Raw genomic sequence first — 17847 nt, 5'->3', positions numbered from 1 at the left:
AAGTGGCAGCTGTCTGCACACATCAGGATTTCTACAAAACCCAGAAAGTTAACACTCCTTGGAGGGGAAAAGCAGCAAGAAGGAAAGTGCACCTTGTGATTTCTCACCAACTTGTAATGAGCCTTTCAATCTCGGGTCACTTTTGTGTACGGTGGCTAGCAGAGAGACAAACCCTTTCCTTGGAGGATGGTTAAAGCTCTTCAGACTTTTTGATATGACTATTTATATTTCAGAGATCTTCTCTTGCAAACAGTAAGGGAAATCCCATGGCACTTCCAAACCTAGGAGTACTGAGACAAATTTTACCATTGCAGAGAGACAGAAAAGTCCTCTGTTCCCTGCTTAACCATTCTTGTTTGCTACCAAAGGTCTTCTCCAGAGGGTGAAGCAACAGCTTTGTAGAGACAATATCTGTACAAACAGCTAAGCAGGAATGGAAGGAACTGAAGAATAAAACCAATTATTTCCAAGGACTCAGTCACATTTTGCTAAAGAGATCTCTATTCTCCCAAAATGTTTCTTCTTCTCAGAAAAGCTCTTCTAATATATCCCCAAAAAGTCTAACCTTCCCCTGCCTCCAAGCTTTGAAGGATCACATATCTATTTTACACAGAATTCTTTGGTACTGCCCTGAAAAAAGCAGCAAAGTTTCATCTTGATGCAGTTTGCCTTATGCTGGTACTGGTAACTTTTCACTTCAATCTGCAGCAAGAGATACATGAAGCTACAGGCCTGGCTTGGCCCACCCCACCCTAAAAACTACAGTAGACCTTCCTGAATTTTTCAGTCCAGCTCTTTGGGGAATCCAGAAGGTAAAAAAAAAAGGTTTTTGTCTGACAGAGTTATTGCAATCCTCTTTAAACAAAACAAAAAAGCTGACTTCTCCATAACACACCCTGAATCTCCAAAGCTGTGCTTATTTCTTACTTTTGGAAAGAGGTACCACTTCTGTTCTAATAAATCCAAATGTTACTTCCATTCAAGTCTCTCTATGGGGAGGGGCCAAAAAAAAAAAGCTAGTAATTTCACAAGAAAGTAAATCAAAAAGGTTTTAATTTTCCCTGTTTCAATGCTCCCTGTAATCCCTGTAACCTCTCTTTTGTTATCCAGATTAGGGGCATTGAGAAAAGAAACAGCAACTTTTAAAAAAAAACTAATTTAGCTTTCAGGTGAAAAGGTAAAAAGAAATACTCAATGACAGGATAGATTAAAGGAAGCCTTGTTTTTTATCTAAACTTTACAACATCTGCACTAAGCCACTACAATGAACAATTTGGTTTAAACTTGAAGGATTTTTGTGCATTTTTATCAGTTTCACTTTGTGCTGTTGGATTACTGTGTTTCAGAAAAAAATACACAGAAATGCCAAAAAGATGCAAAACTTGCTCTTCCCGGCGAGTGAATCACACTCACTTCCACAAAACGTTCAAAGCCGCCTGGGAACAAGAGGCTGTGCTCACCAGTAAATCAAACACACTGAGGTATAAAAAGGAGAACAGGAAAAAGTTCTCTGCTGCAGCAGCAATTCAAAAAACAAAAATCCCCCCTCCCATAGTCCCCACCCACAGAACTGCAGTATGGTCAAGAACACAAACTCTCTACAAACACCTACTACCATTTTCTCCATTAAAAAAAAAAAAGTTAACACAGAGCCTTTCTTGGCTTAGTCTACAGAATTCACCACACAAAACACCTAATGTGCACAGCAACAACTTGTTTGTGCATGAAACCCCATCGTGGGGAGAGGTAAAACGTTCTGAACTGTGAGTGTGTGGGGATGGGGAGGGGGAGAGAAACCGGGGAGGGAAGGGAGGACAATGAGGTAGATAGAATTTAACTTTACAGGCTCACTCCCTGCAGAAAAGACAAGTACATTCATCTGTAAAAAAATTAAAGATGAGGTAGGTTTGAATCAACGTTGTATTTTTTTCTTTTCATTTTCTCCTAGAAGAATTTCCCTGAGACAGTTTCTTCCTAACTCAAACACAGATTAGAAGACGAGAATTCGATTGTTTCCAAAGTCGACCACAACAACCATGCCCTCAGGGGTGACAGCTATCCCTGAAGGACGGTCCATCTGACCAAAGCCGCTTCCCTGAGCACCAAACTTGCATAAAAAGCTACCATTGGACTCGAAGACCTGCACCCGGTGGTTCCTGGAATCGGCCACGATGATGCGTCCCTCCTGATCCACCGCCACTCCCTGGGGACGCAGGAACTGCCCGTTCCCTGTGCCCTCGGAGCCCAGGAAGCGCGCTGACTGGCAATCCGGATGGATGACCAGAAGGCGATGGTTGTTGAAGTCCGTCACGACCAAGTGGCCCTCGTGATTGAAAGTCACACCTCTGGGGGAATCAAAGTGCTTCCAGAGTGCCCCTTCGAAGCCGTACTTGTTCAGAAACACCCCGTCGGGCCCGAACAGCTGAACGCGATGGTTCCTCGTGTCAGAGACCAGGATCTTGCCCTCCGTGTTGACGGCCACATCCCATGGGTAATTGAACTGCCCGTTCTTTGTTCCCTTCTCCCCGAACTTCAGAATGAACTGCCCCTCGAAGGTGAAGATCTGGATGCGATGATTGTCCTTGTCGGCCACGACAATCCTGCGCGAGATGTCGCAGGCCACGCCGGCGGGGCGATCGAACTGGCCTGGCCGGGAGCCCAGCGTGCCAAACTTGTGATGGAAGGTCCCGCACGGCTTGAACACCTGGATGCGGTTATTACTGCGGTCAGCAACGATGATGTAGCCTTCTTTGTCTACGCTGACCCCCCATGGGCGGCAGAGTTTGCCGTCGCTGTCTCCCTCGCTGCCAAAGGCGAGCCCTGGCAGCCCAATGCCCATGTAGCTGCGTCCAGATTTCACCAGAACTTTGAAGGGGCTGTTCTCGATGTGTTGGTTGCACATCATCACAGACACCAGGTGCTCTCCCTCGAGCTGTGGACGGTAGCTGACCAGGTAGGTCCCGTTCTGCTGATCGCTGACATCTGCCCCGAAAAGGTTGCCATCCGGGCCCATCACCACTGCGGAGATCATGTCACCTCCAGAAAGACGAAGCTCCCCATCGTGGTCATACCCTATCACTGTGAAAGAAGCCACTTTGCCCTGCAGCGCACGCTTGAGGCCTTCCCCGGTGGCTTTGGTCAGAGGTGCAAAAGCCCCGCTGCTGACAAAGCCCATTGATTTAATGGCCATATACAGCGCCTGGTCAGGGGGAGTGAACATGATCCTGTCATCTTCCTGTGGCTGGAGAAGGCCCCTCACACTCTTCAGCTCCTGCACCTGGGCCAGCATGCGGTCCCGAGCCAAAAGAATATCCATGGTACGACCTTCCTCCAGGACCTGCTGAACAGCACTAATGGTGTTGTCCAACTTATTTAGGTTCTGACGTAACTTTTCAACTTGCAAGTAGAGTGACTTAGCCTTGACTTGACGAATCTTTTCCACCTTGAGAGGGGAACAGGGAGAAGAGAAAAGCACGCTTACATCAGGAAAGACAAAACCAGACACGTTTCATGTTGTTCTCCAACACAAAAAGTTGTGCTGTCGCTGCAGCATGTTCACACAGATCAGCACAGCAAGCCCCTAAAAGCCATGATGTAGAGAAGGAGAAATGAGGGACAGTAATTATCTAAATTCAGGATTTTTATTCTCTCTCACTCTCCAGCCAAGCTCAGACATTCTTACTCTGCAGATCTGGTGTGTCAGAGTGCCATTTGAAAGGAGGAGTGTCTTGCTTACTAATTATTATTTGCTTCCTCAAATGCTGTTCTGTTTGTCTAGTTGTAAGGTATTTCATGGATCATCCAAAGTTATGTCTTATTTATCCTATCCAGGGAAGACAGATACTACTGCAGGCCCTCAAGAAAGAGCAGAAGTTGAGGCTTCTCTGACCAGAACCAAGACCAATTTCAGAAGTTAAGCTGCAAAGCTGAGGCTACAAGAACATCAGCTAACACACATGGGCTCCTGCCATTCCCCCACCTGCCAAAAGTGGATAATACCAGACATCTACCACCTCCAGAGATCTTCAGGGTCCAGTTACTTTAATATTTTCTTGCAAATACTGGCAGTCATGCCAAGCTAGTGCTTTACAACAGGATGCTTTCTAACATCACGTCAAATGACGCAGAAGGCTGCTGACAGTCACTGCTGGGGGGGGGGACTGAAATCCAAGCAAAACTGGTTTGTTTGTAGCCATTTTTATAAACATGTGTTTATCTTTACCAGTGAAAAATCACTTTAGACCATCTGGCAAAGACACCTGCCTTGTAAAACTAATGAAACATGTAATTGCTTTATTGTTGCAAAAATACATTTCCATATGTCTGAATACCTGCTTGGCTGGAGAACAATATCAGCAATGTATTTTAATGAGGGACAACTCACTGAGTATTCCTTGGTTATACACTGACAAGGTGAGAGATGTACAAACATACTATTTCATTTTAAAGTTACAGCATGCAGGTTTTACCAGACTTGGAAAAAAAGTTTGAGAGGTGCTCAAACCAATAGGTTTCCAAAAGACATTATCAATCTTCGGTCTCAGCTTAATACTTAACCCTCATTTTTGGTACCCAAATTTATTCACTATCATCCTTCATGTTAGAGGGCTTGACACACTCAGCTTTTTTAGCTAGAATTATTAACAACCACCCAGTGTTTTATAACCTGAAGAGAGCTTGCTCTTACTACAGACATTCCAATAAAGTGCATTTATGCAGCCTCCTGGGATACAAGTAGCTTAGGGGCAGCTCCTACTTCTCCTGTGCTAGGTACATCTCAAAAGAAAAGACTGCCAAGCTTCTTGGAGAAGGCTAACAGTGGAAAAAGAACTCATCTCCCTCAATCCAAATACCTCAGAAAAAGTAGCATTGTAAGTACAGTAACTATATAAAGTAAATTTTTTCTCTTACCACTGGCACTTACAGCAGAAGTACAGAAACCAAACTTTTAGGGGATTAGTTTTACTGTACTTCAGTAGTTCCATACAATAAAGTTCCAGCAGAGTTCCATGTTCCTGGCAGTAGATATTAAAATGAGAAGATATCTGTTGCAATCACTGTTGATAGGGAAGAGGCAAGGGAGAAATGCTCCAGCAGGGTGGCACTGCCTCAGCAGCATCTGCCTCACCAGCCACATGTACTGCACACACCACCCTGCCTGCCTCTGCTGGCACAGGCAGCAGCCACACAGCACCAGGACTGCAGATTACAGGAGCATTCCCAATTTGGGAATGTTGGATTCCCAACAAGGTCGGATATTAGAAAGAATTTCTTTACTGAGAGGGTGATCAGACATTGGAATGGGCTGCCCCGGGAAGTGGTGGATTCTCCATCCCTGGAGATATTTAAAAAGAGACTGGATGTGGCACTCAGTGCCATGGGCTGGTAACTGCAGCGGTAGTGGATCAAGGGTTGGACTTGGTGATCTTTGAGGTCCCTTCCAACCCAGCCAATTCTATGATTTTATGATTTACTCCTAAGCTTTTCCTTTTTTGTCTTGACCACAATGTTTTTGCTCCCCTACACCAGTATTAGCAACCACATGGTCACAGTCAGTTTGACTCCCTGATCTGAAAGACCTAATCCAACAGCAGAGTGGGTCTCTGATTCTACAAGCAGGACCCAAAGGGCCAAACCAAACCAATCTGTGCTAAACAAGCAGAGAAGAGCCATGATTACCAAGTGGCCTGTCTGCAGTAAGACATCTTGGTGTTTCTTCCTTTCCTCTTCTCAGAATAACACTCATGCACCATGAATGCAGGAGATTGTGCAGATACTCTTGTTAGAGGGCACCCTTTACTTCTATTAGTAGCAACATAAAAAAAATATCAGGAGGGACACTACCTCAGTCAAGAGTAAAGTTTTTAGGTGTGGGGACAAAGAAAATTAGTCTTATGGAATTTCTGCTGGTCTTTCTAAAAAAGGATGTGGCATATGCAGCTTTACTTCTTTGTTTATGAAAAGTGGATCATGCAAGGAAACCCACATACTACATAGCAAATTCAGAAGCAACACAAAAGGTTTTAATGACATTTGTTAAACACATCATTTCGAGGGGAGATGCAAGGCAGAGCTCCAGAGCAAGCAAAGGGAGTGCCCACCCTACCTGTGGGGATGAGCTTGTATGAGGCTACCTTGCTCCCTTTAAAAACACAACCAGTTCCTCATTTGTTGTAGAATGGTTTGGGTCAGAAGGGAACTTAGAGCTCATCTATTTGCAACCTTCCTGCCATGGGCAGGGACACCTTTCTCTAGATCAGGTTGCTCAAAGCCCAATCCAACCTGACCTTGAGCACTTTCAGGAAGGGAGATCAAGAAATACTTTCAGCACAAAAGTAACCTGGAACAGAATCCAGCATCCTGCTACCTACAAAAAAAGTGAATTCATCCCAAACTGTGTTTCAATTCAGTTTTCCTTGGGAGGATATCAAAGTCTGGCCATGTACTAGTTAAAAGTGACTCAACAGTAAAACCAAACTTAGGGTGCATACCTTCCAAAGCAGCTCACACTCCCGTTCTTCCAAGGCCTTCTTATGTCTAGTAGTCACTGCTTTGACTTCAGACTGTACCACCTTTGCCTTCATCTCAACCTGCTCTGCCACAGCCTGGGCCTGTTCAATGCTCAGCTGGGAGGAAAAAAAAGACCCATTTAGAGTTCAACCAAAGCAATTAGAAATTCAGAGGACCTCTGTTTACATTTCACCATGCCTTCAAGTGAAGGCAAACTCATTTTTTTTTTTCCCCTCTTTTTACCAGGCCTTTACCCATTTTGTACACCAGAGCCTGAAAATTGACCTTGTTGTAATATATCTGTTTACATGGAATTTACAGCTTTGGGGTATCATGCACCAACACCACAGGATTCAATTCCCTGTGCAATTCCAGCAAGCAGCTAGTATGAACCCAAGAGATTCACACAAATTCACACTCATGTTTTCCTATGTATACAGGAGCCAAAGCTTGTCTTGTCCCTTAAAATGGTTCAGACTGTTCTTGTAGGATGGTTCTGCTTCTAGGAAGAAATTACACTGTATGGGACAGACAGTTTTATCTGTGCATATAAGCTGGAAAGAAATACCCCTAACAGAATGAAGTTAATCAGTTTTCAAAGAAAAAACAAAGATTACATGGTTATCATTAGAAAGCATTCGTATAGTTATTCACATCCTGGAGAGAGTCCAAATTCCTTCTAATATAACACTGTAATAATAGTATTTTAAAAACATTCTGTAGCAGTATTCTGCAAATACACAAAATGCATCTGAAAGGAGCATGTAGACCATCTAAACCTTTTTTTACCTGAAAGAAAAAATTATATCCTTTAAAAATCCTTCCCAAATTGCTCCCAGGTCCACAAAATCTTACAGAAAAGGTCACAAACCCAAACAAGGTATAGAGCAGGCAAACCTGAAGGATCACAGTGCCCAATGGAAAAGGTGCAACAGCATCAGGTACCTGAGTCTTTGCAACATCTGTCATGCAATGAACCAGCATTAGTTAAAATGCAGCTGAGTTTGTGAACCTCTAAGAGGTTAAAAAGATACCAGTTCATTAGCTCCACAATTCTAGAACAAAATGGTATTATGTGAAGATACCTAAAAAAGAATAGAGGAGGCTCAAGGGAGAGCAAGGCAGAGTCAGGCTTTTACCAGTGGTGCACCGTGACAGAGGCAGGTGATGGGCACCAACAGAAACACAGAAGGTTCCTCTGAACATCAGGAACACACTTTTTTTCCACTGTGAAGTGGCAGAGCACTGGCACAGTGGCCAAGGAGGCTGTGGAGCCTCTATCTCTGGAGACATTCATAAGCTGCCTGAACATGGTCCTGGCTGTAGGTAGCCCTGCTTGAGCATGAAGGGTGGACGACTCCCAGAGATCCCTTCCAACCTCAACCACCCTCTGATTCTGTGACTACACTATCAAGCAATTACTTTTTTTTTTCCCCCCCCCCCATAAGCTTTGCAGATCACATTCTATTTCTAGAATTTTAATACTAACCACCATACACAAGACATCTAACCCCCTACACCAACACACTACATGACTTTGGCAGCTCAACAGGCAAGAATTTAAGTTGTTGACAGCTAAGAATGTAACTCAAACACTTTAGCTTTTCCACATTACATACTGAAAGCCATGGAAATAGCCATAGGTATTTGGTTCTAAATACCAGCATTTTAGACAGACCTCACACCATCTTTCCCTCACTCTGGTCTGAGGAACTGGTCCATTTCAGAACTTGAGTTGTTTCAGACTACGTAGCCACGAAATGCTCTGGCAGAAAACATCTTTAGTCTTCAGAAACACAGTGAGAAAAAAAGTGATTTAAAGGCTTTACTGTACATTCAGGGCCTTATGAAAAATACCCTCAGCTTAATTCTGTGTATGAGTATCTACCAACTTAAGAAACACCTCATGCAACTGTCTGTGAACTACTCAGTGTGATCCAGCTTTGTCTAAAATGTTAGGGCTTTTGGTTAACTTATGCATTCAGTTGCTAGCATTTTCTAAGTCTGAGCTGGCAAGTTCAATGGCATCTAATTTATGCCAACAATGGCAATGCTAAAATACAAAGCCAGAAGTGTCTATTGGACATTTCATTCCAGGTGGTTATTTTGGAGACAACTAGATTGAATTAGATGTATTCTTGCAGCTCACATTGGAGGAGAGAACTGAAAGGAAAAGGAAGATTAACTTGGTCAGGTGATTAGTCTCTGGAGACAAGATGAAGACAACCCTGAGAAAATAAAGACAAAGCAATGTTTCTGATCTCTAATCCTAAGAAGTTACCTGCAAACAGGCAGTAAAACCCAGGAGAGCTACTTGACAGCCCCTCTACAAGACAAGGCTCAGCAAGAGGAGCATGCATTCCAGTTGTTCCTCCTCCATGCTGCTCCCAGATCAGTCACCTTCCCTACATTTTTTAACAGGGAATGTCTTCAAACTCATGGACAGCCTAAGTATCCCAGTTCCCCTGGGGAGAAACCTGGCCTGCCATCACACAAAGCTCCTGGCAGACAAATTTGACTCAGCATTTCGAGTTGACTAAAAGTAAAAATCTCATTACAACAATTAGCAAAGAAGACATGAAGTCACAGCTGGCCACAGATTAAGACCTCACAAAAGCCAGCAAGTAAGCCTTAGTTCAATCTGGAAAAGTCCACATTTTAACCGTGTCTCTATCATCTCTACTTTGCCATTTAAATACAGAACCAGCCTCTATACTGCAGGGAAGGGGGATGTAGGGTGACAGAGCACTGGAACAGGCTGCCCAGGGAGGTTGTGGAGTCTCATCCTCTGGAGACATTCAAAACCTGCCTAGTTCCCATGTGACCTGTTGTAGGCAGCCCTGCTCTGGCAGGGAGATTGGACTAGATGATCTTTTGAGGTTCCTTCTGACCTTGCCTTTTCTGTGATTCTAGGATTTGTTCCTAAACATATACAAGTTTCTTGTCAAGTACATCCTCCTTCACTTTCAAAGAGAAACAGTTATGTCCTTAAGAATATTATGGAATATACACTATACACTCATACTCCAATTCTAGCATATGACTCAAAACAGGACACTCTTGGTTTACTTGGTTTGTTGGATTTTTTTTGTACAGCAGTATCCTCCACTGGGACCATGATCTATGCATATGCTTTCCTCACACCTTATAGCTAAGAGCCATCTCAGCTTCCCTCACAATTTTTCAGTAAAATCACAGTCTGACTTCCAAGAACTCCATCATACCAAGAGATACTAATTTCTTGTGGATGCCACCATCATTCACCTGTAGGAACCAGCTATGTTAGGGCAAATAACTATACACAACAGCACATGGCTAACAAGTCATGTCACCATCTGGATTTACTTCTACTCATCTGAGTCTGAACAACTCGGATTAGTGGAGGATGCCCGCAACACTAAGGCCCTAACATTGTCCAGATATTGACAAAGTTTTGGTAAAATTCACGTGATCCTACACGATGGAAAAATCAAAACAGAACAGCTAGAACAGCCTCAGGAAGGCTGACCAACATCAAACATGCTGCAGCAGACAGTGGCATAGCAGGGGGAGAACACCAATAGACAAGTTTTTTATCTGAAGCAAAACCCAAGAGCCTGAAGTACAACTTTTAGGAGCCTCCTTCTGCATGGAAATCCCTTGTTCTCTTTGATTACTGTAGGATATCACAAGTCTACCATGATAACTCTCTCCTTCTGTCCTGCAGGCATTTCCTGTGTAGAATTTGCCTCAGAGAGGTCAGCTTTTTAGGAAATGTGTTAAGCAGCAGCATTTCTTGTTCTGGTCAGACACCACACAATCTTTTTAAAAACAAATCCTTTGCAAGAAGAGCAGTTTTTTACAATGCAATCTCCTCATTGCATGCCATACTTATTCCAGTGCTAGTAAATGAGGTGGTCAGTGAGCTCACATGCTTGGAAAACAGAAGAAAAGGCCCATGTTTAGCAGATAATTCTCTTGGGTTTGAGAACAACCTACTCTTATAGTAAGTTGCCTATTTGCAGCTGTACCTACCCACCTGTGAAATTCTACTGGAGAAGTCACCAGTGCCTTGTGTTACAAAAAAACCCCACAAAAAAGAAAAACCAACCAACCAAACAAAAAAACCAAACAACAAACCCACTACTTCACAATATATCTTGCAACCTTTAGGGCTGAATCTGGTGCTTCCAAGTCCTCAGAGTAACGTTTAACAACCACAGTGTTTGTGCAGGGCCACAACAAAAGGAAACCTTAAAACCTTACACAGAGAGCTTCCAATTCTTACCAGCACCATTTCAGAATTTCTGTCTCTTCTCTAGAAACCTATCCAAACAGCAACAATGTTCAAAACACACCCTTTAGCAGAAGAGGAAAATGCCCTGCAAAATTACCTGTACTGACACATTTCAAAGCATCTAATGCACAGGTCTCAAAGTTTTTATTCTCTGGACATTTTCTACCCAGAGAAAAGGCTACTATGTTAATATCTCAAGGTAGCAATTCCTACAACTCATACATACTGTACATCATTTTACATTTTAAACATAAGCACATCCCTATGTAAAGAATCACAGTGCTACATACAACTTGCTCAAGCAAATGCTTTTTTCCTGAACAAAGCAGCAGCAGACCCAGGCATGCTTAGCCAGCCCTGATATGCTCCACCCAGGCTTTTTTCCACCTAGGGGTGGAAAAAAAAAATTGTAATAAGCTTGCTACAGTGGTTCTGACACAGCAACTAGTGCTACAACACAGAGCTACGACAAAAAATTGATGGCAACCATCACAAGTAGCAAAGAAATACCACAGAATGTAGCTGCAATTCTGGATATTTGGCTGACTAAAGCAGTACCCAAATCAGGACTTGCCATTTTGTAAACTGAAAGTTTGCCATTTTTCATGCTTCGTGTCGTTTGTTGGACAGCTTTGAGGAACTAGAGCCTCAAATCAACCAAAAAAAGCTATCTACAATCTAATCTTATCTTAAAGATTCCTATGAAATATTTAAATGTAGTGTTCTAGAAATATCACTCTCCCAGTTCTCACTAGTGCTGCTTTCTAAAATGAAAAATTACAATTGGAAGCATACAACACTTCAGGAGACAGAAAAGCCATCACAAAGAACATGCTCTGATGAACTAACACACAACACAGCCCAATACCCAGCACAAAATCAGTATGTCCACACAGCACAAACTATTTACAGCTAACTTATGTCTCTGAAACAGCAGCTAATCCAGATGCTGAGCCAAGTTAAAGTATATCAATTCATCTTGGAAAATTATCCATTTGAACAAACTGCAGCACAAGATGCCACTGTGGCAACCCCACAAGGTGAGGAAAGGCTGCTTATGGTAACTGTATTGCAGCCCATCAACGCCAGCTTGCATGAGCATTTTTTTAAGAGGTCCTTGGGATTTTTAATTCCACCCATCTAAAGAACCTTAAATGCACACTTTCGTATCTCAATATGGACAATTTACACTTTTAAACACTAAGGCATTTAAAAGGAAGTTAATCCTACTTAGAGGAAAAAAAAGCATTGAGATGCATATTTTCTGGCAAATCCTCTCTAGCTTAAAAAGCACATTAAATACAAAAAACTTAAGGAAATCTGTGTATTTCAAGTTAGCCCTTTTCTACCAGATGCTAAAGGTGTTTCACCCATAAACAGTTTATCTTCAGTTCCTTATGGTAACAAAAAGATACACAGGGATTGTTTCAAAGAGCTTTTCCAGCTATATATCACTGTATCAGAGTGGGATAAAATAACTAGGATGTAACTGCCAGCTTTCTCCAGCATTAAGAACTGAATATAAACTTACTAATGTAATATTGGTGCAGCTATAGCACAAATCACTGTAGCTAGAGCAATTTAAATATTGCCACCTAAAAAAAAAGTAAAACGGCAAAAAATTCTCACTTAAAATTTTAACACACAGAGAATTTTCAAAGAACCTTTGACGGAGGGAGGGCTGAAGGCAGAGTTAACTCCTTCCAGAAACTCAAGAACTATCACTTTGGTTTGTACTGCAAGAAGAGACTTAGCCCAAAGTTTTCAGCAGAACTGTAGTTTGGAGAATGACACACAAATCCATACTTCCCAATAACCATCTGCTCATACCTAAATGCTAAGGAACTCACTAAAACACAACGCAGTAACCAGAAGCACAAAGACATTTGGCCCTTGTCGATTCAAGTCCTAGATTTAGAGAAGCACAATTGACTCCATTTTGTTTACAAAGCTTCGTTTCAGGTTCTTAAACCTGCAAGTCTGACTTCAAAGCCACGCACAGGGGTTCCTGAACTAACTCGATGTGACAACCTCAGAACGATCCCTCTCAGCACAGCAGTGCCATCCTTCTCAGGTATCGACCTCCCAGCAGGGCAGATCCATATGGCAACCCACAGGGAAGCTTCCACTGAAGGGCAGAGGCTCAAAGCAACAGATCAGCTTCTTCCTATGCCTGGCCAAATTCCTTACAGTACCTCCTTCCCCCTTCCCCTAAAATAAATAAATTAATCCACTTCACACCACCCCCTCCACATCTTGGGAAAGAAAAGGCATTGCCTGAATGACTGACCTGCCTTACTTCCAACTCCTAAACCTTTCATGCTGGTTGGTAAGTGGGTTGCTCTCTGCTCTGTGCATGACCACTCTCACTCCATTAATTCAAATGCCAGAGCATGCGCTGTCAAACATCCCAGCAAAAAACAACTACAGTGACAGCTGGGTAAGAATTTGCCTGTTTTCCAATAAAACCACATTACAACTGACATGAACAGATCAAATCAAACTGTATTCTAACATGTCCACCTAGAAATTGACACTAAATGGGAATAAGCACTCAAGGCTTTACTGTTACACAAGTGCATTGGATTACACGTGCCCATACATACGTATATACAGTTACACATGTATAGATGTATTTTAAGAACATGACATTTTGAAGAAGCCATCTATCTTTCATCATAACAGATTTACGTTCAGTTTGTGGCCCGGTCCTTGGAAAAAATTCTCAAAGAAGACAGCTAAGTGTGCACTTTCGTGAGGTTAAAACAAGGCAGCAGGACAAGCTCCCCCATATAGAATAGCAGAAGTCCTGCTTTCCCCGACCCCATTAATCCAATGTCAACTTTGGCTTTCATATCATCCAGTGAACCAGTTCAAGTCTCTGAAAAGGCTACAAAAGCATCCCAGCAAGCAGGATAGCTTTCCACAGAGACAAGAAATGGGTCCTACAAGCAACACACCATTGGGTTTTTCCACTCCATTCCTTGGCATCATCAGCAGTCCTCGTATCACTGCGGTGATCCAGCCAAAAAGTAACCCTACAGAAAAGGTTACCCTTTCAGCTGCATCAGCTCAACACTCAGGCACATGCTCAAAAGTTCTTGTGGTAGGAACAAGCTTAGAAACCCATGATCCAGTGCAGCACAGGGAAGAAGCAGCTTTCCATTGCTGGAGAACCTGAGGAAAAAAGCAAGCCTCCTGCTGCCAGGCTTATTATTTCTTCTGAAGAGGGGACTGCAACTTCTTTCAAAAGTGAAGTTTGGACTTCTCAGGAGTGACAGACTAGATCAGGCTTCAGTGGATCAAGAGACCGAAATGTATCCCAACTCACAGAATTTTTTTTTCAAGTCTGAAAAACAATCTTTCCTCTAAAGCCGCAGGAAGAGTTTAAATAAACATTTTTTCCTAAAAGCCTTCAACCTTGGTTAACCAGATACTCTCCAGCCAGTTGACTCTGTGCTTGATTTCCTCTCTCCTGCAATGACCTTCAAATTCCACCTTTTCCCTTTTACTCTCAACTACCTTTCCTCAATATGTTGTCAGAGAGCTATCACTTTCGGAGCCTATTAAGAGAGTTTATTCATACAGCAGTATGAATCAGTCCCACCAAAAAAGTGTTACTACATTGTATTACTTTTCAAGCCTCTTAGAGCTTCAGTTTGTGTTCATCATCTTGCAGTTTGTACTGTTGACTGTTTCTAAGCTTTAAGAAAAGCACTCAAGCCAATTTCTTTTAGAGACTTACAGATACTGTAGGGTTTGTTTTGAATTCACGCTGACACGCTGTCTTTTCCCTAGGATAAGTATCTAAGTTCACAGCTCCACTGTCACAAGAATAAGGAAATCTCTGCTTCATGAAAAATCTCTCATGCATCAGGGCTCAACCCTTTAGTCAAGCATCTCTGCTTTTACCTGCATCACACACTCCCCAAACTGCTGCTGATGTGACTTAGGTAGCAATTGCCTTGAGTTGTTCTGTCTTCCCATTCCTGCATACGTACACAGACATCCTTAACTTCATCACTGATCTGCTCACTCACTACTCTTTTTCTGTACTGCAGTCCAGATTAAAAAGCCCACTAAAGTAATAAAACAACTCTGTTCTTGAATAGCATGGTTCATTTTACAGCACCTTTACACAAGCTGTTCAGTTAACTCTTTCAAGAGAGCTTCTCCACCTGGATGGGCTGTAGCAAGACCAGGGCAAAGCTGCACTAATGAAGTTCAGCTGAGCTGCATGTTCAGGCTACATGAGCCAAGCCAGTACCATCATCAAAAAGTAGTCAGTCTGCCACAATGGCAGGAGACCCCAACATATATGCTAGAAGAAAATAGGGTGGAATGAGCCAAGGAAACACAGTAGAAAGCAAGCAGGCACAAAAGCATTCATGCAGTATTAACAGAGTGGTACTCAATGATACTCTGCTAGTTTCTACTCCAAGAGACAATTCTTTCTTAGATGATTTATCTACATCAGTCAGATGATTAAGAGCCCCGGAGGTCAAAAGCAGTAATTTAATTACTAACAGACAAGCACGTGTCTAGGACAGCCTGGAGAAATTCAGAACACTGCATCAGTGATGCTTTAAACTAGTGTAATCCCTTCCTCCCTGCTCATTTTGGGGACATGAAGTGTGGACATGAAGTATGGATACTACTGAAGAACCTCATAATCCAATTTAAAACAGATCTTGGAAGAAGCTAAGGTTTGGAGGATGCTGGCTAAAGATCAAGTTATCAGCTACCCAGCCCCAAAAATTTGGTATTTACTGTTCCAGTAAGTTAGTGTCACAAGCTAAAGGGAGATATCAACAACAGTTTAGTATATGTACTGTTGCAGAAATTATTTCAATAACAGTTTAGTATTTGTACTGTTGCAGAATTTATTTCATTCTACAGGTGCAAATACTTAGGGAAGATAAAAGTTAGCTGCACCTGTCTCACTGAACAAACTTACTTTAAAAGGTTACAGCTATCCAACAGGCTAAAAATTACATTTTACTCTCAGAAACCACTGAGACAGGAAGATTGTCACATCAGAGAAAGGGATCCAACTTCAAAAGAACCAGTCCCTAAGACACAAAAGCCCTGTATCTAGTAACCTGCCCAGGGTACAAAGGAATTTCTCCAGCACTGCAGCAAAATAAGCTAGGAGAGACTAAGGGAGTGTTCACTGCCAACAGCAATGGAAAAAGATGCAGCATATTTTATTTAGTAAGAAAATTTGAGACCCACCCAAATCCTCATCTATTGGAAATAAGCAACGACGGGTGGAAAAACAGGTTTGAGTTTTTGGTTTGAGGGTGTTTTATGTTGTTATTATTGCTTGCATGGCTGTTTTTTTTTTTATTTTGTCTTTTTAATCCATATTGTTTGTACCATGCATGTACCAAGAAAGCACACACAATTTGAGAAGTAAATATGCTTCTTATGCATGACATTTTACCAATGATTACTCAAAAAAACACCTTATTCAAGCCACAGAGAATATCCAGCTCGGATCCAAAGCATTTGAGACCAACAAAAGTAGAAGGCAGGAGTGTGGGGTGTAGCTTCCCACTATCCTTTCCCCATCCCAAGCCTCTTTATCCAGGCAAAATTGCTGCTAATGCAGGTTACTATTAGATGTTACTCAACGATAGCTGCTATTCACATAACCTTGCAGGTTACTTCCCTGTATAAATTCCTTCTGTAGTTTGAAGCACTGTACTACCTTCCAGTCCTTGCTCAGTTTATATCTGCATTATAAAACATAGCTGAGATAGACTGCATCAACAGGCAGTAAACCTCTTTGTGTGCTGAGTAATCCTGGTATAGAGATAGCTCCAGGTTGTCACCACAGGTGGGTTAGAACTTTAACACTAATCCAGCATCTGATTAGTATTTTACACTTGTGGGCAACACTGAAGACGTAGCCAGTCATAGGCAGTTACTGAGCTAGATACTGCTCAGGCATGAAGAAAGACAGCTGAAAATTAAGTCTTGCTTGTAAAAACAAAACCAGGCTCAGCTCTGCTATATAAGATCAGAACTTTCTTCAAAACGCTTCCTGCTCAAGTGTGTTTGCACAGAGCTTCATATATATTGTGATTTACATGGCAGGATTATGCTGCAAGAATGCAAAATTCATCTAACAGCACTTTGTTTTCAGCTCCACAGCCACTTCTGTCAGAGATCTGAGAAAACAGAAGGGGTGAGAAGACTGACAGCAGCAGCAGAGAGCTTCGTGCCTTGACACCTTGCCCTGCAACAGACAAGCTGTGCAGAGGGAAGGAGGGGGAAACACAGTACTCAGGTTGGGAGTATCTTACTTGAATAGCCTGTCGTCCCTGCTGAGCATCTGCCAGGAGCTGAATGGTGAGAGTCCTGGAATCCTGGAGGGCATCTTGGAGGTAGATAAAGCTGTGACCCACATGTCGTCCCATGGTACATTCCCGACATATGGGGACAGAACAGGTATCACAGTAGAAATGCAGTACCTAGGGTAAAAAAAAAAAAAAAAAATTGTATCACCATCTAATGAAGAATTAAAGAAAAAAATAGTTTCAGGGTAAAAAAAAAACAAAAAAAAACCCAACAGCTCAACTATAAAAAAGATGGTTAGAGGCAGTAAGAATAAGCAAGGACTTCACAATAGTTCCTCCACAAAGGAAGAACTATCCCTCCCAGTAAGTTCCAAACTATACTCTAAGTTAGGCAGAATTGTCACTGTTTTCTTTGCAATACAATACTAGGAAGTGTCCACATCAGCTCCTCTTGGGAGCGGAAGCCATCTGCCAGCACTTGTAGATTGGAGATGTCATCTAGGGCAAGTTTCAGGTGAAGACTTTTCCTACATATACAAACACCATTCTCTTAAGTGGGTCATTTAATAACCACTGCACTAGAGAACTGCATCACCACCACACCCACCCCGCAAAAGAGGAAAACAAAGCATTCATGATGAAAATAGTTATCCACTATTTTCTTAACCAAATACGCAAATACCTTATATTTAGGGTAGTGAAAACACTTAGGCAAGACTCCCTCCTACCACTTCCAACTGAAAAGCAAAACAATTG

General features: G+C 42.3%; 1 protein-coding gene across 1 annotated transcript; it reads right to left on the bottom strand.

The window, feature by feature from the left end:
- Positions 1-1010: 1010 nt before the first annotated feature.
- TRIM71 (tripartite motif containing 71) lies at positions 1011-17239 on the bottom strand. The gene is made up of 3 exons (XM_071735429.1): positions 17098-17239; positions 6492-6626; positions 1011-3442 (listed from the first exon to the last, which is right to left on the bottom strand). The coding sequence occupies exons 1-3, from the start codon at positions 17209-17211 to the stop codon at positions 1991-1993; spliced, it is 1701 nt and encodes a 566-aa protein (XP_071591530.1). The 5' UTR covers positions 17212-17239; the 3' UTR covers positions 1011-1990.
- Positions 17240-17847: the final 608 nt, after the last annotated feature.

Source organism: Heliangelus exortis, chromosome 2 (assembly GCF_036169615.1).
Source record: "Heliangelus exortis chromosome 2, bHelExo1.hap1, whole genome shotgun sequence".
NCBI classification, from domain to species: domain Eukaryota; kingdom Metazoa; phylum Chordata; class Aves; order Apodiformes; family Trochilidae; genus Heliangelus; species Heliangelus exortis.
The sequence above is the reverse complement of the archived record's forward strand: the minus strand, read 5'-3'. Positions and strand labels throughout refer to the sequence as shown.

Excerpts from the sequence above, each read along its gene's own strand:
- TRIM71 (XM_071735429.1), bottom strand. The coding sequence starts at position 17,211 with ATGGGACGACATGTGGGTCACAGCTTTATCTACCTCCAAGATGCCCTC. Across the intron at positions 6,627-17,097 it reads AGGGACGACAGGCTATTCAA|CTGAGCATTGAACAGGCCCA; the intron begins GTAAGATACTCC and ends TTTTCCTCCCAG. Across the intron at positions 3,443-6,491 it reads AGTGTGAGCTGCTTTGGAAG|GTGGAAAAGATTCGTCAAGT; the intron begins GTATGCACCCTA and ends TCCCCTCTCAAG.